This window comes from Muntiacus reevesi, chromosome 7 (assembly GCF_963930625.1).
Source record: "Muntiacus reevesi chromosome 7, mMunRee1.1, whole genome shotgun sequence".
Lineage (NCBI taxonomy): Eukaryota > Metazoa > Chordata > Mammalia > Artiodactyla > Cervidae > Muntiacus > Muntiacus reevesi.
In genome coordinates, this window is record NC_089255.1 from 85,218,218 (window position 1) to 85,238,796 (window position 20,579).

General features: G+C 42.5%; 1 protein-coding gene and 1 non-coding gene across 2 annotated transcripts; one reads left to right on the plus strand and one right to left on the minus strand.

Annotated features, from left to right (window-relative positions):
* Nucleotides 1-317: 317 nt before the first annotated feature.
* NOXRED1 (NADP dependent oxidoreductase domain containing 1) lies at nucleotides 318-18,599 on the minus strand. The gene is made up of 6 exons (XM_065940066.1): nucleotides 18,445-18,599; nucleotides 15,118-15,314; nucleotides 11,714-11,894; nucleotides 10,796-10,947; nucleotides 9,232-9,454; nucleotides 318-495 (listed from the first exon to the last, which is right to left on the minus strand). The coding sequence occupies exons 1-6, from the start codon at nucleotides 18,597-18,599 to the stop codon at nucleotides 318-320; spliced, it is 1,086 nt and encodes a 361-aa protein (XP_065796138.1).
* On the plus strand, nucleotides 15,375-15,500 carry LOC136172800 (U6atac minor spliceosomal RNA). Its single transcript, XR_010664134.1, has one exon. It is a non-coding gene; the product is annotated as a U6atac minor spliceosomal RNA (small nuclear RNA).
* Nucleotides 18,600-20,579: the final 1,980 nt, after the last annotated feature.

Below are 20,579 nucleotides of genomic sequence, written 5' to 3' on the forward strand. Positions count from 1 at the left end.
TAGCATTTAGATGACAGATAATTTGAATTTACTGAATTGATATTTAGCTGCTGGGGAAGCAGCTTACTTAAATGTGTCAGTTTATGTAGTTTCATTCAGTTGCTTCCAAAAGCCAGACACACCCAAACATACTGATGTAAAGAACTGCTTGTTTTATTCTAGATGTTAAAGAGCCATCAGTACAATTTTGTAATTCCTCATTGCCTAACATATGGGAAACACCAGACAAATACATGACTTCCACTGACAGTTGCAATAATCAAAGCACTACCTGATTAGAAGGAGAAAAATTCATGATTCCTGAGACATCTCTTCTCTTATTGAGATGGAGAACCCGTGGAAACCTCTGGCTCTTGTTCTTTGGTTAGGGAGATGCCAAATGAGTCACAATATAGATGGATAAAGCGGTCCTGAAAAGTAGTGCTGTTTGACAGATACTGGCTAAAGGGAGTTTCCTTGAGTTGCACAGTAGTCAGATCAAACAAGGGGAAAGGCCTGGGGTAGGGAAAAAAAATACTGTTACTTTTTTATGTCTGTTCAGTACATCTGATTATCTGTTAAACATTGCCTTTAAAGAAAGTTTTCTTCCCCTTGGAAATAAGGTTCTTCATTTTCTATACCAAACTAATTAAAATTCTTAATTAAAATTTCATCTGGATCTATTCAATATGTGGATTAATACTTATGAGTTTTCACATGTACAATTCTCTAAGTACATTTGGGGAGGAATTCATAACTGGGGAATGATTATGATAATAAAATCAACATCCTTTTTGGTATATTTTTCTTGAATTTAGATAGAAAATACATAAGAGGATCATAGAAATTAGAAATGGGAGAGACCTCATTTCTTTTACAATATCCTCTTTAAAAAAACAAAAAAGATAACCTCTTCAACTGTTTAGAGAAAGAAAGAGTTAACATGCAAATAAAAATGGGGCAGTGTTAAGTATTAGTCTATAGTGGAATTCAAGTTAAAAAGCATTGAGATGTAGAGTTTTATAGCATTTAAAAATCAAGAGTAAGGCAAGGATATGTGCTCTTAGGACACTTATTCAACATACCACTGGAAGTTATAGCCAGTGCAATAAGGCAAGAAAAGGAAGTAAAGGCATACAGATAGGTAAGGGAGAACTGAAATCATCAGTATTTATAGATGACATCATTGTCTATGTAGAAAAATCCAAACAAATCTACAAAAAAATCTCCTAGAGCTAATAAATGAATTCAGCAAGGTCACAGGATGTAAAATAAACATAGAAAAATAAATTTTGTTTATATATATTGGCAATGAACACTTGGGCAATGAAATTAAAAATGTAGTCCCTTTCACACAGACAAAATGGAATACTTAGTGTAAATCTAACAAAACATGTAAAAGACTTGTGTACTGAAAACTACAAAATGCTGATGAAATAAATAAATGGAGACATATACTGTGTACATGGATGGGAAAACTCAGCATTATAAAGATGCCAGTTCTCCATGAATTGATCTGTCATGTAATGGTAAAACAAAAATTAGTGACAACGCCAAATGCTGGTAAGAATGTAGAGAAACTGAATTATACATTGCTAGTACGGTAAAAAGAATAACTTTGAAGAACAGTTTGCAGTGTCTTAAACTAACATGCAACCAGTCACTGCACTCCTAAGCATCTGTCCCAAAGAAATGAAAACTTATGTTTATACAAAAACCTGTACATGAATGTTCAGAGCATCTTTATGCATAATAGCCAAAAACTGGAAACATCCCAAATGTCCTTCAACAAGTAAATGGTTTAACAAACTGTGGTACATACATGCCATGAAAACTACTCAGCAATAGAAGGGAATAAACTGTTGATACACACAGCAACCTGGATGAATCTCCAACCAATTATGCTGAATGAAGAAGGCCAGTCCCCAAAGTTGCATAATACATGATCCTATTTATATAGTATTCTTGAAATGACAAAATCATAGGAATGAAAAACAGCTCAATGGTTGCCAGTTTAGGAAGAAACAACATGAATGATCCCTAGTTACAGAACTGTTTTCCATCTTGAGTGTATCAGTGTCAATGTCCTGGTTGTGGTATTGGATATAGTTTTACAAATATCTACATATAGATATTGTACTATGGTTTGTTCGGGCACTTGGGGTTTCTTTGTATTCTTAATAACTGCATGTGAATCAAAATTATCTTTTAAAAAGTTTTTAAAAGGGAGGGGGATAGAAGTAAAAAGTTTAATCCACCAGGAAGGTATAAAAATAGGAACTTCTGTGTATCAGATGATATGACTTCAAATCTTATAAAACAAAGATTAGAAATATAAAGATAATTTGAGAAACTACAATCATAGTGGAAATATTAATATGCCTTGCCTCCCATTCAAACAGATCATCTGATGAAAAAAGACTGTAGAACAGCACTTCTCCAATTTTAATGGGCACATCACCTGGGAGTTTGTAAAAGTACAGATTCTGATTCCATACATCTGGGCTGGGGCCCTGGAATCTACATTTCTAAACAAACTCACAGATGATGGCATGGCTATATAGCAGTTTGAGTAGCAAGGATAGGTTGAAAGAGGAGACATAAAGTGAAAAAATATTCTGAATGATAAGACAACCCCTATACACATGCAGCTTTCTTTCCCTAAGTTGGGTCCCAAAGACTTAAATATACCAATATTCAGGCTTTCTCACAATCACAGAAAACTAATCAATCTGATCACATGGACCTCAGCCCTGTCTAACTCAATGAAACTATGAGGCATGCCATGTAAGGTCACCCAACGGATGGGTCACGGTGGAGAGTTCTGACAAAATGTGGGCCACTGGAGAAGGGAACGGCAAACCACTTCAGTATTCTTGCCTTGAGAACCCCACGAACAGTATGAAAAGGCAAAAAGATAGGACACTGAAAAATGAATTCCCCAGGTCGGTAGGTATCTAATATGTTACTGGAGATCAGTGGAGAAATAACTCCAGAAAGAATGAAGAGATGGAGCCAAAGCAAAAACACCCAGTTGTGGATGGGAGTGGTGGTGGAAATAAAGTCCGATGCTGTAAAGAGCAATATTGCACAGGAACCTGGGACGTTAGGTCCATGAATCAAGGCAGATTGCAAGTGGTCAAACAGATGACAAGAGAGAACATTGACATTTTAGGAATCAGTGAATTAAAATGGACTGTAATGGGTGAATTTAACTCAGATGACCATTATATCTACTACTGTGGGCAGGAATCCCTTTGAAGAAATGGAGTAGCCATCATGGTCAACAAAAGAGTCCGAAACGCAGTACTTGGATGCAATCTCAAAAATGACAGAATGATCTCTGTTTTCAAAGCAAACCATTCAAAATCACGGTAATTCAAGTTTATGCCCCGATCAGTAATGCTGAAGAAGCTGAAGTTGAATGGTTTTATGAAGACCTACAAGACCTTCTAGAACTACCACCCAAAAAAGATGTCCTTTTCATTATAAGGGACTGGAATGCAAAAGTAGGAAGTCAAGAAATACCTGGAGTAACAGGCAAATTTGACCTTGGAGTACAGAATGAAGCAGGGCAAAGGCTAACAGAGTTCTGCCAAGAGAACGCACTGGTCACAGCAAACACCCTCTTCCAACAACACAAGAGAAGACTCTACACATGGACATCACCAGATGGTCAATACCAAAATCAGATTGATTATATTCTTTGCAGCCAAAGATGGAGAAGCTCTATACACTCAGCAAAAACAAGACCAGGAGCTGACTATGGCTCAGATCATGAACTCCTTATTGCCAAATTCAGACTGAAATTGAAGAAAGTAGGGAAAACCACTAGACCATTCAGGTACGACCTAAATCAAATCCCTTATGATTATACAGTGGAAGTGACAAATAGATTCAAGAGATTAGATCTGATAGACAAAGTGCCTGAAGAACTATGGACAGAGATTCATGACACTGTACAGGAGGCAGGGATCAAGACCATCCCCAAGAAAAAGAAATGCAAAAACGCAAAATGGTTATCTGAGAAAGTGAAGTCGCTCAGTCGTGTCCGACTCTTTGCGACCCCATGGACTATAGCCCACCAGGCTCCTCTGTCCATGGGATTCTCCACGCAAGAATACTGAAGTGGGTTGCCATTTCCTTCTCCAGGGAATCTTCCCGACCCAGGGATCAAACCCAGGTCTCCTGCATTGCAGGCAGGTGCTTTAACCTCTGAGCCACCAGGGAAGCCCTAGAGGCCTTACAAATAGCTGAGAAAAGAAGAGAAGCAAAAGGCAAAAGAGAAAAGGAAAGATATTCCCATTTGAATGCAGAGTTCCAAAGAATAGCAAGGAGAGATAAGAAAGCCTTCCTCAGTGATCAGTCAAAGAAATAGAGGAAAACAATAGAATGGGAAAGACTAGAGATTTCTTCAAGAAAATTAGAGATACCAAGGGAACATTTCATGCAAACATGGACTCAATAAAGGACAGAAATGGTTTGGACCTAACAGAAGCAGAAGATATTAAGAAGAGGTGGCAAGGATACACAGAAGAACTATACAAAAAAGATCTTCACAACCCAGATAATCACGATGGTGTGATCACTCACCTAGAGCCAGACATCCTGGAGTGTGAAGTCAAGTGTGCCTTAGGAAGCATCACTACAAACAAAACTAGTGGAGGTGATGGAATTCCAGTTGAGTTATTTCAAATCCTCGAACATGATGCTGTGAAAGTGCTATACTCAATATAAGCAAATTTGGAAAACTCAGCAGTGGCCACAGGACTGGAAATGGTCAGTTTTCATTCCAATCCCAAAGAAAGGCAATGCCAAAGAATGTTCAAACTACCACACAATTGCACTCATCTCACACGCTAGCAAAGTAATGCTTAAAATTCTCCAAGCCAGGCTTCAACAGTACATGAACTGTGAACTTCCAGATGTTCAAGTTGCAACAGGCAGAGGAACCAGAGATCAAGTTGCCAACATCCACTGGATCATCAAAAAAGCAAGAGAGTTCCAGGAAAACATCTTCTTCTACTTTAGTGACTATGCCAAAGTCTTTGACTGTGTGGATCACAACAAACTGTGGAAAATTCTTTGAGATGGGAATACTACACCAACTGACCTTCCTCCTGAGAAATCTGTATGCAGGTCAAGACGAAACAGTTAGAACTGGACATGGAACAACAGATCGGTTCCAAATAGGGAAAGGACTATGTCAAGGCTGTATATTGTCACCCTGCTTATTTAACTTATATGCAGAGTAAATCATGAGAAACACTGGACTGGATGAAGCACAAATTGGAATCAAGATTTCCAGAAGAAATATCAATAACCTCAGATATGAAGATGACACCACACTTATGGCAGAAAGTGAAGAAGAACTAAAGAGCCTCTTGAGGAAAGTGAAAGAGTAGAGTGAAAAAGTTGGCTTAAAACTCAACATTCAGAAAACTAAGATCATGGCATCCAGTCCCATCACTTCATGGAAAATAGATGGGGAAACAATGGAAATAGTGACAGGCTTTTTTTTTGGGAGGGGGGGCCTCCAAGATCACTGCAGATGGTGACTGCAGCCATGAAATTAAAAGACACTTGCTCCCTGGAAGAAAAGTTATGACTAACCTAGACAGCATATTAAAAAGCAGAGACATTACTTTGCCAACAAAAGTCCATCTAGTCAAAGCTATGGTTTTTCCAGTAGTCATGTGTGGATGTGAGAGTTGGACTATAAAGAAAGTTGAGCATCAAAGAATTGATGCTTTTGAACTGTGGTGTTGGAGAAGACTCTTGAGAGTCCCTTGAACAGCAAGGAGATCCAACCAGTCCATCCTAAAGGAGATCAGTCCTGAATATTCATTGGAAGGACTGATGTTGAAGCTGAAACTCTAATACTTTGGCCACCTGATTCAAAGAACTGACTCATTTGAAAAGACCCTGATGCTGGGAAGGATTGCAGGCAGGAGAAGGGGACGACAGAGGATGAGATGGTTGGATGGCATCACCAACTCAATGGCCATGAGTTTGAGTAAGCTCCAGGAGTTGGTGATAGACAGGGAAGTCTGGCGTGCTGCAGTCCATGGGGTCGTAAAGAGTCGGACACGACTGAGCAACTGAACTGAACTGAAGGAAAAGCTGATCAAATCACTCTACAGTAGAGGCCATGGTAGCAAACACAGAGTATCCAAGCAACTTTTCAGTAACCAGGATCTTAAATATGAGCAGACAGTCAAGGTTTTCCATATACTTGAAAGAAAAACTCTAAAATGAATGATGGAGAGCAAAACAAATGATCAGAAAACTTCCAAAGGAAACAGATTTCTCAGAGGAGAAAAAAACTCTATCATTTACATTCTCAAAGGATAAGAAATGGTATTGCATAGGAAAATGACAGGATGCTACATAAAAAAAGGAATATTTGGAGACTAAAGAAATATTTGAAAATGAAAATATGTTCTAAATATAGTAGCAAAAACAAAAACAAGATAGTTGAGGCAATCTCTCAGAAAGCAGGGGAAAAAGACAAAAGTACTGAAAATAGGAGAACTAAAAAAAAAATCAAAAGATCAGCCCCGCAGATCCAACACTAGGCTAATAAAATATTCAGAAGGAAGAAAAGAGGAAACAGGGAATGGGAGGAAATTATCAAAGACATATCTGGAGAAAATCAGAGAACTTAACATGCAGATTGAAAATGACCATTGAGTAGTCTGTTTCTTTCATGCGTGGCAATTGCGTGTATATTTGCTTTACAATAACTCATTAAACTGTATATGCATGAATTTATGGAATACACAGTTTTCTGTGTATATGTTATAATGTACAATTCTTTTTTTTTCTTTTTTTTTAAGTTAAGGGAAAAAAGGGGGGAGGCCCATCAAGTGTCCAATCCAGTGAATTAAAATAGACCTACATCATGACACATAATAAAATTTCAGGATGCTGAGAGCAAAAGATACTATAAGCTTCCAGAGAGAAAACAAGCAGGTTTCATACCAAAAATTAACTGAAGAATTAGAATGGCACTCTACCTCTCAACAGCAACTCTAAAAGCTGAAAGATGACAGAGCACACTCACCTTCAAAATTCTGAGGGAAATTATTTCTAACTTAGATTCTACACCTTGGCTGTGTTTTCAATAAAATACTAGTGTAGAATAAAAACATTGTCAGACATAGTCCTTAAAAATTACTTCACAGCCTTTATGAAAGAAGCTAGTGCAGGAGAACATATTCCATCATAATGAAGAAGTAGATGAAGCCAGTGGAGGAGGGGTCCAGGAAAAAGAGCTCCAACGTAAGAGAAAGGCAAAGCGAGTCCTAGGAAAAGGCGGGAGGAAGATTCCCGAGCTGAAAGTGTGTCACAGGTCACTAGTGACTGATTAGAATCCAAAACACAAGAGCCTTCCCTGGTGGTCCAGTGGGTAAGAATCCACCTTCCAATGCAGGGGACGCGGTTCGATCCCCGGTCAGGGAACTAAGATCCCTATGCTGCAGGGCAGCTGAGCCCGTGCAATGCAACTCGAGAAGCTTACATGCCGCAGCGAAGGCCCAGCAGAGCCCAAAGAGAAGGGGAGCAGGCAAGGGGGAGGATCAAGGATTTCTTCCAGGTTTCGGGCTGAACAACTCTTCCAAGGAACGTGTAATTAGAAACACTCGAAGAGCAGGCATGCGAGCAGGGATGCTTTTAGACATGTTAAGTTTCAGTGGAGATAGCGAGTGTTAACTTACCTGGACCTGGAACTGACATCTCGGCAAGGCATATAGGGGTCCTGTGCTGGCAGAGTAAAGATGGCAACCTAAGTCCGCACAGTGGAAAAGATCACCCAAGGACAAAGTGTAGGCTGAGAAAAGAAGGCTTCTGACAGAGCCCTGAAACTCCCAGATTTAAGGATGGGGCAGAAGAGGACCTAGCAAAAGCAGGATGAAGGGACAGGAGGAAAATGAAGAGCATGTGAGTGTATCAGGAAAACTAAGAGATGTGATTGTTTCAGGAAGGATGGTATGTTCAATAGCCAAGGAAGAAAAGGATTTAGAAGTGTCCCGTGACCATGCTCCTACTATAGGTGGCTCAGGTTCGGTCCCTGGTTGGACAACTAAGATCCCAAAGGCTGTGAGTGAGGTGTGGCCAAAATAAATAAACACTTTTAAAAAAGAATGGCAAATTCTATGTTATGTGTATTTTACCATAACTAACAAGAAAATTGTGAATCCCATAAACTCTGGACTTTAGGAATAATAACTCGCCACATGAACGCGAGGGGGTTGTAGGGGAAACTGCAGGTCAGGAGGCAGGTGCTCTATGGGAACTTTCTGAACCGTCTGCTCAATTTTTCTGTAAACTTCAACTTGCTCTAAAAAAAATAAAATTTATTCTTTTAAATAAAAAAAAAGTATCCAGTGAATTTAGTGACATGGAAGTCTCTGGTAACAAGGGCAACCATTTGTCCCCATTAGATTATTAAAGATTAAAAAGAATGATCTAATAGTTATGAAACTATAGTGAAATGGCACTCTCATACACTATTGCTGGAAATATAAGTAAGCATCATGTTTTTGATAGGTAATTTAGGAATATCTATCAAACATAAAATATATATAACCTCTGACCCAGAAACTCTACTGGTACAAGTGTGCAAAGTTTAAGGATAAAAATGTTCAAAGCAGTTCCTTTATGCAAAATGTGGGGCCAGGGTACAATGCCATTAAGAGGAAATAGAATAAATAAATGCAGTTAAAGAAACATATCCACCAGGACGTATGTATACCTAGGACTGAGTCATGCTGATATGTGGCAGAAACCAACATGATATTGTAAAGCAGTTAACCTCTAATTAAAAATAAATAAATTAAAAAAAAAAGAAATGTATCCAACAGATGTTTACACTATCCTCATAAATGAAGTACATATTATTGTACTAACACAGAACGATACCTATGACATAGTAAGTATAGTATCCATGTTTCTAAAATGTATATATAGATAAAGATATGCATACACATTATACTATAATGCTAATATACATATATGTTTGTAAATACATAGGTGAAAAGACAAAAATATAAAAGAGATTAGAGGTGAAGTCTATAAAAGGGATTGGGGGGGCAAAAGAGGGCTCTCATTTCTCCACTAGTTGGATTTTTTTTCCAAAGAATGTATTATTTTTATGAATTTTTAAAAAGAACATTAAAGGAAAAACATTAAAAGCGTCTGCTAAGACAACAGTGTGGGAGAAGTTCGAACAGCCACCATCTGATACCTTACCGTTTCTGAGACAGGTTCTTGGCATAGATCTTACTGACAAAATCTTGGGCTTGAAATTTTAAGGGCGCTGCTTCGTCCTTCTTACAGGCCTCGAGGTGCTGGGAGGAGAACAGCTCGCTCAAATGCTGAAGCACTTGAGAGTGGGGGATGTCTTTTGCTGTGCAGAAGTTTAAGAGTGCATAGAACATCCCCTCCAGCCATTTGATGTTGAGGCTTATTCCCCCTAAACATCAGTGAGGAAGGAAACACCAGTGAGCCCACCAAAAAAAGTCTATAGGGAACCTCGGACAAACCCCAGACAGAGGACAGCTGCCAAGACAGTGTGGTTCTATGGACTTGGACATAAGCAAACACTCTTCCTTGCCAGACGGAGAGCCTGGGTGTGCCCTTTGTAACCCGCCATGTGTGGACCCTACCTGCAGATAGGTTAGTGTAGACATTGCTAATGGCAAATGCATCTTGGAAAATCTGTGGCATGGTTCTTTGCAATAAGGCACACTGCAAGATTACAGTCAGGAAAAGCCATTTGGTCCCAGAGGCTGCATCCTTTTGTTTAAACAGGCTCTCCTCTCTGGCTGTTTCCAACTCATCCTTAGAGGGTCTGATTAATCACACTTCTCAGCTTTTCCTTTAAAAAGGCTGCTTTTTTAAAAAATTCCTTTTTTTAAGATTTTTTTAAAATGTGGATCATTTTTTAAAGACTTTACTGAATTTGTTACAATATTGCATCTGTATATATATATATACCTGTGGCTAAGCTGGTAAAGAATCCGCCTGCAATGCAGGACATCCGGGTTTGATCCCTGGGTTGGGAAGAACCCCTGGAGAAGGGAATGGCTACCCACTCCAGGATTCTGGCCTGGAGAATTTCATGGACTGTATAGTCCACGGGGTCACAAAGAGTCGGACACAACTGAGCGGCTTTCAGTTTTCATATGTATTTGTAATTTATTTTATTTTTGACCTTGCCGGGTCTTCGCTGCTATGCGGGCTTTTCTCTAGTTGCTGCAGGCGGGGACTGCTCTCTAGCTGTGGTGTACGGGCCTCTCATTGCAGCGGCCTCTCTGGCTGCAGAGCATCAGCTCCAGGGCACTCGGGCTTCAGTGGTTTTGGCTCCGGGGTCTAGAGCACTGGCTTGCAAGTGGCACAGGGCCCAGCTGCTTTGCGGCACGTGGGATGTTCCCAGATCAGGGACTGAGCCTGCGCCTCCTGCATTGGCAGGTGAATTCTCCACCACTGAGCCTTCAGGGAAGCCCTGCTTCTGTTTTTTATGCTTTGGTTTTTTTGGCCACGAGGCATATGGGATTTTAGCTCCCCAACCAGGGATCGAACCCGAACCCCCTGCTTTGGAAGGCAAAGTCTTAACCACTGGACTGGCAGGGAAGTCCCTAAAAAGGCTGCTTTTTGCCACCAAAGTTGTTCCCATATAAAGCCTAAGTAGCTGAGAATGCCATCTAGTCCCCCACACACACCCTGAGCACAATCACACCAGGATTTAATAAGACAGCAACAGGTCAAGAGGAAGGTAATTTTCAAAAGTGCCAAAAATTTGGTGAGCCCTTACCAGCAGGGCTGTAGGGGCAGGTGGCCTGAAGAATCACGGGGTCTTGGAGAGCAGCGGTGATCTCCTTATTGGCCCCCCAGATGTGGGCAAGATCTTCAGCACACTGATACTGGGGCCGCAAGATGTTAGTGTGATTCAGTAGGAGTTTCAACCTGCAAGCAAAGCCATCAAGGCAGGGAGTGCAGAGCCAGGACGGAATGAACCGGCATGTGATCCACAGAGGGCACATCCAGCCCCAACCACACAGTCCGCTGCACTGCGCAGCCCAGAGGCAAATGCAGGTGTGGGTCAGCCCTCTTAAGGCACAACCTCTTAGCCGGATGGTTCACCCATCCTTCTCAGATACACTTATTGAAATTTACCACGAGCCAGGCGCTGGACCCAGCACTAGACGTACCAAAAGGATATCTGACACATGCTCTCCATCAACTTTCATGCTGCTGACCCGTATACAAGGGGACACAAGTCAACTTCAAGCAGCTGAAAGTCACTCAGTCATGTCCGACCCTTTGCGACCTCATGGACTATACAGTCCATGGAATTCTCCAGACCAGAATCCTGGAGTGGGTAGCCTTTCCCTTCTGCAGGGGATCTTCCCAACCCAGGGATTGAACCCAGGTCTCGGGCATTGCAAGTAGATTCTTTACCAGCAGAGTCACAAGGGAAGCCCCAAGTAGGTGGAAGCAATGCTCTGTTTCCGCTCTAAACATTTGCACATCAAAGAAAATGTCCCATCCACAAGTGCTGTTGGCGGATAAACGGGGAGGACACAATTTCAAAGGCTGGCTTGGTCCCTTCTGCCGATGAATATGCTTCCACCTTATGATTGGGAATGGTCAACTCCGAGAGGCAGGGGCGGGGGTGGACATGAGGTGACAGAGAGGTCCTGCCAGTCCTGCGCTCACCCTAACAAGATACCTGGGTACTGGGATGGCAGAGACAAAGCTGTACACAATACAGTCTTTCCCAAGCCGGGTTTGAATTTCTACGCAGATATTAGGCAGCTGGGATGGCAGGCAGCAGAGGAATACCACATTGGCCCATCCAACCAGAGAAGTGTTCTGGTAAAAGCACTGGATTCCCAGTTTCTTGAATTCATCTGAGAGGGAATAAAAGAAGTCAGATAGATCACAATACAGAAGACTTCGGACTCAACATCAACTTTGTGGAAAGTGAACATTGCAGTCCTGTCTGACTCTTTGCGATCTCATGGACTGTAGCCTGCCCGGCTCCTCTGTCCATGGAATTCTCCAGGCCAGAGTACTGGAGTGGATTGCCATTTCCTCCTCCAGGGGATCGTCCCGATCCAGGGATTGAACCTGGGTCTTCTGCATTGCAGGCAGATTCTTTATCAATTGAGCCACTAGAGAAGCCCCCAACTTTGGGGAGAGGGTGGCAACTATTTTATCTCAAGTCTTGTCACCACCTGTGGCTTCCTAGGTGGCGCTAGTGGTAAAGAACCTGTCTGCCAATGCAGACACCAGTTTGATCCCTGGGTCGGAAAGATTCCCTGGAGGAAGGAATGGCAACCCACTCCAGTATTCTTGCCTGGAGAATCCCATGGACAGAGGAGCCTGACAGGTAGAGTCCATGGGGTCATAAAGAGTCGGACACGACTTAGTGACTAAACAACCAATGGGGAATCCTCACAAGAACCTTATGAGATAGAGGCCAGTATTATCCCTATATTATAGGATATAATATATCCCTATAAACTATATAACTATATATCCCTATATTATAGAGGTGAAAACTGAAGCTTTGAGAATCACGTGACTGGGAATTTCCTGGCTTCCAGTGGTTAGGACTCTGGGCTTCCACTGCAGGGGCATGGGTTTGATCCCTGATCGGGTGAAGACAAGCAACCAAAGCAAAATAAAACATGCTCTTTATAAAACAGAATTGCGTGACTGGGACAGTTAAACAGCCTAACTGGCTTGAATTGGTGGGAAAGACTGAGAGAGTGGAAGAGGGCAGAGGCCAGGAGTAATTTGGGAAATTCTGCTCTAGTTTCAGCAAAGTGTACACAATTTCATGTCAACAAGATATTTACAAACACAGAGAGAAACATAATAACTCACATCCTTGCTAAAACCACTCCTTGGTAGTTAATCATCTGATTGTACTTATGTGACCTGAGGGTTTCCCAGGTGGCTCAGTGGTAAAGAATCCATCTGCCAGCGCGGGAGACACGAGTTCGATCCCTTGTCCGGGAGGATCCCAAATGCCACGGAGCAGCTAAGCCTATGAGCCAAAACTGCTGAGCCTGTGCTCTCAAGCTTGGGAGCCAGAACTACTGAAACCCACTCACCCAAACACTGGTATTCTGCAACAAGAGAAGCCACTGCAATGAGCTAGTCCACAGACTGCAACTAGAGAGTAGCCCCCATTCGCTGCAGCTAGAGAAAAACCCTCACAGCAGCAAAGACCCAGTGCAGCCATAAAATAAACAAATAATTAAATTTTTAAAAAAAGAACCTACTGTATAGCACAGAGAATTACACTCAATATTTTGTATCACCTATGTGGGAAAAGAATCTGAAAAAGAACATATGTTTATATGTATGTTTAACCAAATCACTTTATTGTACATCTGAAACCAACACCTTATACATCAACTATACTTCAATTAAAAAATGATTAAAATTAATTTGCAGCAAAGAAAAAGTACAAACTGTACGATTCCATTTGTACAAAATTCTACAGAATGTAAACTAATTGGCAGAGACAGAAATTAGATCAGTGGTTTCCTGAGTGGGACCTGCAGGGAGGTGGAGAGGTTTATGACTTGACTGTGTCGATGCTTTCATAGGAGCATACAGGTGTTAAAACATCAGACTGTATACTTAAAAAATTTTTTTAAAATATTTGTTTATTTGACTGTGCCAGGTCTTAGTTGCAACATGTGGGATCTTTAGTTGCAGCATGTGGGGTCTAGTTCCCTGACCAGGGATAGACCCAGGCCCCTTGCCTTGGGAGCATGGAGTCCTGAAACACCAGGGAAGTCCCTCAAACTGTACACTTTCAAAATGTGCAGTTTGTAATGTACAAAGTGTATCTCAATAAAGCTGTACCTGTTTTTAGACCTAGTAATTTCTTTAAAAAAAATTATGAATCAGGAAGTCCTACTAAGTAAGGCACAGCTATAGAAATATCATAAGTCATACTTTAAAATCATGATTTTGAAGAATGTCGAATAATACACACATGATCCATTAACTGTGTGTAAAAAGCAGGACACAAAAAGCTATGCATAGTATTAGTTACTGGTATAATCTGATATAATCAGAAGAAAAAATGGAGAAGAAATTATAACCCTGATAAGGAAATTATAGGTAGTTATTATTTACTTCCCTATAGGGTCATTTTCTAAATTTTTTATAAGATGCATGTATTATTTTACATTTTTTAAATTATTGAAATATAATTTGCACACAGTGCATCACACAGATCTTAAGTAAATAGTTTGATTCTTTTTGACAACTCCAGACACCCATGGAATTTGCACCTTTCTCAAGAAACAGAATGTTTACATCTGCCCAGAAAGTTCCCTGGGGCCTCTTAGTCTCCCCAGAAGCAATCACTGTTCTGATTTCTCCCACCAGAGGTTAATAAATGGAATCACTGCAAAACATTAAAAAATTATTTTCAGTACATGGTATTATTATTTTTTTTGACTCTGCCACACGGCATGCAAGATCTTAGCTCCCCAACCAGGGAACGAACCTGTGCTCCCTGCAGTGGAAGCATGGAGTCCTAACCACTGGAAAGCCAGAGAAGTCCCCAGTAAATGGTATTTTTTAAAAAACAAGGCCAAATGTTTGGAAGTGGTAAACACCACTCAGACTCTAACTGGTCCAGTTAGAAGATTTGAATTCTGTTTGGAAAGCTTCTCTGTATCAAAGACCCAGAAAGATATCTGGCCGCAGGGTGCAGGGAGGAGAGATGGATATAAATATTTAGGTGGAAAAGAAAAGCACTTTAAGGAACAAGTCAAAAAAAAAAAAAAAATTTCTGGGACTTGCCTGGTGGTCCAAAGGCTAAGACTCTGTGCTCTCAATGCAGGGGGCCCAGGTTCCATCCCTGGTCGGAGAACTAGACCCCACATGCCGAGACTGAAAAAAGATCCTGAATGCCACAATGAAGGTTAAAGATCTCAAGTGCCACAGCTAAGACCCAGTGCAGTCAAATAAAGTATTGAAATTAAAAAAAAAAAATTTCCAACTTTTCTCAGGGCTAGCAAGTTGAGAACTCGGTCGGCTGTATGTAAGGATTCCTCTTTCGAGGGGCCCTTTCCAAACGGTGTGCCCTGTGCTCCTCACCCAGGGTCTCTGGCCTCCGAGTGGAGATCTGCAGATTCTCAGCAGGGATGGGGACGAGCTGGAGCAGGGTGCGTGCCAGTTGCTTCCCAAGGTGGCCGCCTCCGATGATGCCCACATTTAACGCGTCGTCATCCTGAGTTTCTTCACACAACCCAGTCAAGTGACATTTGGACGTTCGCTTCTCCGGTACTGATTTTCTGGAGAATGATTCTCTGGAGAATGAACACGGACACACACAAGTATCAAGACATGCACACGTGTTGTATGAAAGGAGAGAAGGTTAGCACTCTCCTTGACAAGGATGGAAGAGGCTCTTGGGTCTGAGAACATGCATATGGTTAAAGCATTGCCACCTACTTCGTGGCATCTAACCACTGTTTTTAAAGAGACAAGTGACCCCAACATTCATTGCAGCACTGTTTACAATAGCTAGGACATGGAAGCAACATAGATGCCCATCGGCAGATGAATGGATAAGAAAGTTGTGGTACAAATACACAATAGAATATTACTCAGCTATGAGAAAGAATATATTTGAGTCAGTTTTAGTGAGGTGGGTGAAACTGGAGCCTATTATACAGAGTGGAGTAAGTCAGAAAGAGAAACACTGATACAGTATATTAACACATAAATATATATGGAATTTAAAAAGATGGTAATGATGACCCTATGTGCAAGGTAGCAAAAGAGACACAGATGTAAAGAACAGACTTTTGGACTATATGGGAGAAGGTGAGGGTGGGATGACTTGAGAGACTAGCATTGAAACATATATATTACCATAGGTAAAATAGATGACCAGTACAAATTCGATGCATGAAGCAGGGCAGTCAAAGTCAGTATTCTGGGAAAACCCAGAGGGCTGGGGTGGGGAGGGAGCTGGGAGGGGGGTTCAGGATGTGCACCTGTGGTGGATTCATGTTAATGTATGGCAAAAAGCACCATAATATTGTAAAATAATTATCCTCCAATTTAAATAAATTAATTTAAAAAAAAAAGACATGCACTTCCTAAGCCCTTTGTGACTGTCAATTTCTGACGTTCTCTGCTTTAACTTCCTCAAATGCAGCCTGCTGTGCCACCTCAAGTCCTCCAGAGAGAAGCATTCCAACTATGTGTCACTGACCCAGCTTCAGGCTTCCCTGGTGGCTGAATCAGTAAAGAATCCACGTGCCAATGCAGGAGATGCAGGTTCGATCCCTGGGTTGGGAAGATCCCCTGGGGAAGGAAATGGCAACCCACTCCAGTGTTCTTGCCTGGGAAATCCCATGGACAGAGGACCCTGGTGGGCTACAGTCCATGGGGTCACAAAGAGTCGGACTTGACTTAGCGACTAAGCAACAACAATGACCCAGCTTCTCTAGATGGAATGAAATGTTCCTCCTGAGTGAATTTTCCAAAGAGTAAAGCATACTCCTTTCAAAAAATCAGAACTTGTTTAAAACCTTCTTAAATGAACTTTTTTTTGGGTTACATGTATTGTGCATTTCCCTGACATCTTAAACACAAGTTCTGACTCTTTAACTGTTTGTCGCAGGACCGTCACAGTGAACAGCCACCATCATACCTTATCCCGGAACACAGGGAGCCAGTCCACTGTTTCCTGCATAGACAGCGGTCCATTTCCATCTCCACCAGGACAAGTGCACCCCTCTCCTGCAATACACCTCCTCTCCTAGTTTGCTATTTCAGTTCTGCACACATCCAGGAAACCACGTAACTTAGCTTTTTCTCCAACGTGATGATTTATCAAAGAAAATGGTTTATAAGGGAAACAGACCTGAGAAAGGGAGGATCAAGGATTTGAGGCCACTCTTTCTGAAGATTCACTCACAGACTCAAACCCTGGATGTGTTTCCTTGGCCCAAGATGAACAAAGTCTGACCCCTGAATACATAAGGCATCATTTTATGTTGTTACAGGACAATCCGATATTTGTGGGGCTTTCCTGGTAGCTCAGTTGGTAAAGAATCCACCTGCAATGCAGGAGACCCCGGTTCGATTCCAGGGTCAGGAAGATCCTCTGGAGAAGGGACAGGCTATGCACTCCAGTATTCTTGGGCTTCTCTGGTGGCTCAGCTGGTAAAGAATCTGCCTGCACTGCAGGAGACCTGGGTTCGATCCCTGGGTTGGGAAGATCTCCTGGAGAAGGGAAAGGCTACCCACTCCAGTATTCTGGCCTGGAGAAGTCCATGGACTGTGTAGTCCGTGGGGTCGCAGAGTCGGACATGACTGACTTTCACCTTCACTTCAGTTACAGTTGTTCTGTATTTCTGTGGAAACTGGAGTCTTCATGCTGGAGCTTCCATCTAAGCACAACAAGCCACATTCTATGTGAGGCTTCTCTTTTGGCTGAGAGGAGAGCGTTTTCCCACTGTGCCTGATCCTTCCAAATAGACGGTGCCTCCTGAGAGTGTCCCTGGTTGGCTTCTCGTCACACATTTTTGGGGGCAGCCCACACGTTTACGCTTCCCTATCGCTCAGCCAGTCAGCAAACTGCTGGGTGCTCGGCCTCCTCAGGTATGTGCTGTACCTTTAATATGCTTGATTGGGATCTGGGCCCCCCATCTGGGAGTTAATCTAATGTCAGGAAAGTAAGCTGAGAAGTAGACTGAGGGGTGGGGGTTGGGCAACAAATGCTCCAAGAGTGACCTAGAGTTACAGAATACATGAGCCTTAGTCCTAAGTACTTGGCTCTCAGTTCAGTTCAGTTTAGTTGCTCCGTTGTGTCTGACTCTTTGCGACCCCATGGACTGCAGCACGCCAGGCCTCCCTGTCCATCACCAACTCCTGGAGTTCACCCAGACCCTTGTCCATTGAGTCGGTGATGCCTCTTATTTGAGAGTCAAGAAGCCAGGACTGGACTGAGAGCTTCTTTGAAAATCAGTATTCCTGTTTTCAGGCAAGTCATCTGGCCACAGGGACCCCCAAAGTCCCTGGAAACTTTCTTGTGAGGAGGCATTCCACTGTAAGCCCGAAAAGAAAAAAAAATGACCCCCATTTTCAGCCAATAGAAATGAAATGGCCAGTCATTAGTTGCTGTGGAAGAGAAGCTGGTTGTCCTGATGAGAGAGTGAATGGATGACTTAATCAGTCTACTCACCAAAAGGAGATCTCCATTAACCCATGCACATTACAGAACCACAGCCCAGGCTCCCTGGTGTGCCTCTCCCCAGTGCTTCAGACCAGGAGTACTTCAGTGTAGGTTACACAAGGTAGGAAGACACTCCCCCTGCCAGTTATTCTCCAATGTAAAAAGCTTAAGTCATCTGGATTCTCTGTGGTGAGATTCTTCTCTATCTACCTGACCCTAGGGACCCAGCGTACCTCAAATTACGGAGTAGCTTGCAGAAGAAGGTTGCGTGGGCGCAGGCCGTGATCATCAGGCCATGAGAACGGCCCAGCAAATACAGCCAGTTGTGGTCTTCCTCGTGAATCCCGGACTCAAACTTCAGGGTCTCAAGATCCTCTAGCAGGTCCATCTCCAAGCCAGCATCTACTGCAGTGACAGATGCCAATCATTTCAACCCCCTGTCCCCCAAGGAGCGGGGCATGTGCCCAAGTCCCTGGTTCTCCTGATGGTGGTTTCAGCACCTCCCCTCCCAGTTCCAAACTGGCAGCTCCCATCCATTTCTCTGAGTGTGAGTCCTGGAAGATTGATTCGTAAGCACTGACTGCCCATGAATCTGGCTTTCTTGGTGGCTCAGCAGTAAAGAATCGGCCTGCAATGCAGGAGATCCAGGAGATGCAGGTTCAATCCCTGGGTTGGGAAGATCTCCTGGAGGAGGAAATGGCAACCCACTCCAGTATTCTTGCCAGGAAAACCTCATGAACAGAGGAGTCTGGTGGGCTACAGCCCATAGGGTCATGAAGAGTTGGACACGACTGAGTGACTACTGAGCCTACACCCATGAATCAAGAATACTGGATTCATTAAAAACCTGGACAAGATCCACGTAGGTTCCGGGCACATTTTTCAGCACCTGTATTTCCATGAGCAGTGGGTTTCACAGGCGCGCTTGGGCCAGGACGTTTTTCCCTTCTATTCTCTTAGAAATAGGACTGGACACTGAGACCACATTTCACAGAAATTCATCCCTTTCCCCAAACTCTCTTTTTCCACAGGGTAGAAAAGAACCCAAACTAAATACCATCATCCTCTGTCTACAGTAGGGATATCTAGATTTTAGAAAATGAAGCCAGAGATGTATCAGCCCCTCTATGTGTATCTCTCACCAACCAAACTGAGGAAAAGATGGTTCTGATCCTCAGTACGTCTTGTCCTGGAAGGTAAGAACTACATTTTCAGGGAGGATTACCCAGGAAAGTTGCCATTATGACTCCTTAGCTACCAGGTTACTTCAGTCTTGGAGTCTTAAAGGGGCCAGCCCCACCTAGAGGTTTTCCAGACCTAGACATGAATTCCTTCACTACTTCTCGGAGTAAGTACTACACCAGGGCAGTCTGGGATCCTCCTTATCCCAACAGAAGGTTCTGGACGTTCAGATTTTTTTTTGCACACTCCAATATCATTCAAATCTTAGCACTACTCAGGAGTTAACTTTTCAAGCCCCTCCTTTTTGTGTTCAAGAAATCAATGTGTAAATAATAATAAATAAAATGATAAACAATAGATAAAATAAATTCTGGGGATCTGATATACATCATGGTGACTATAGGTAACAACACAGCACTGTCTACTTTAAATTTGCCAAGAGTAGATCTTAAGTGTTCTCACCACACACACACAAATGATAACCGCGAGAAAATTTTATTGCGGTGAAATTCACAAAAGAGCCATTCAAAAAGTGAACAATTCGATAGATATATTCGGTGTTGCTCACCCACTACCTCCAGTTCCAAGACACTCTCATCCCCCTCCAAAAGGAAACGTGAATTGTGAAGCAGTCACTCCCCATTTCCACCCCACACCCACCCCCTCAGTCCTGGGCAACAACACATCTGTTTTTTGTCTCTATGGAATTACCTTTCCTGGCTATTTCCCATCAACAGTGGACGTTGTTCAGTCACTAAGTCGTGTCTGACTCTTTGGACCCCAGGGACTGCAGCACGCCAGGTTTCCCTGTCCTTCACCATCTCCCGGAGTTTGCTTGTTTAAACTCACGTCCATTGAGTCGGTGATGCCACCCAACCATCTCATCCTCTGTTGCCCCCGTCTCCTCTTGCCTTCAATCTTTCCCAGCATCAGGGTCTTTTCCAATGAGCCAGCTCTTCACATCAGGAGGTCAAAGTATTGGAGCTTCAGCTTCAGCACCAGCCCTTCCAATGAATATTCAGGCTTGATTTCACATGAATCGAATCATAAAAAATGCAACCTTTAGTATCTGGCTTCTCTGATCCCTTTTATAGGAGGGCTCTTGGGTCACTTTGCTCTCAATCTCTTTAAAAGCAAAGTCTCCAGCACTTGAGGTGAAGAGTAAACAAGGTCTCAAGTCTAAGAA

Excerpts from the sequence above, each read along its gene's own strand:
- NOXRED1 (XM_065940066.1), bottom strand. The coding sequence starts at position 18,599 with ATGGACCTGCTAGAGGATCTTGAGACCCTGAAGTTTGAGTCCGGGATT. Across the intron at positions 10,948-11,713 it reads TCTGCCATCCCAGTACCCAG|GTTGAAACTCCTACTGAATC; the intron begins GTATCTTGTTAG and ends CTTTGCTTGCAG. Across the intron at positions 9,455-10,795 it reads CTGCCCCTACAGCCCTGCTG|GGGGAATAAGCCTCAACATC; the intron begins GTAAGGGCTCAC and ends ACTGATGTTTAG.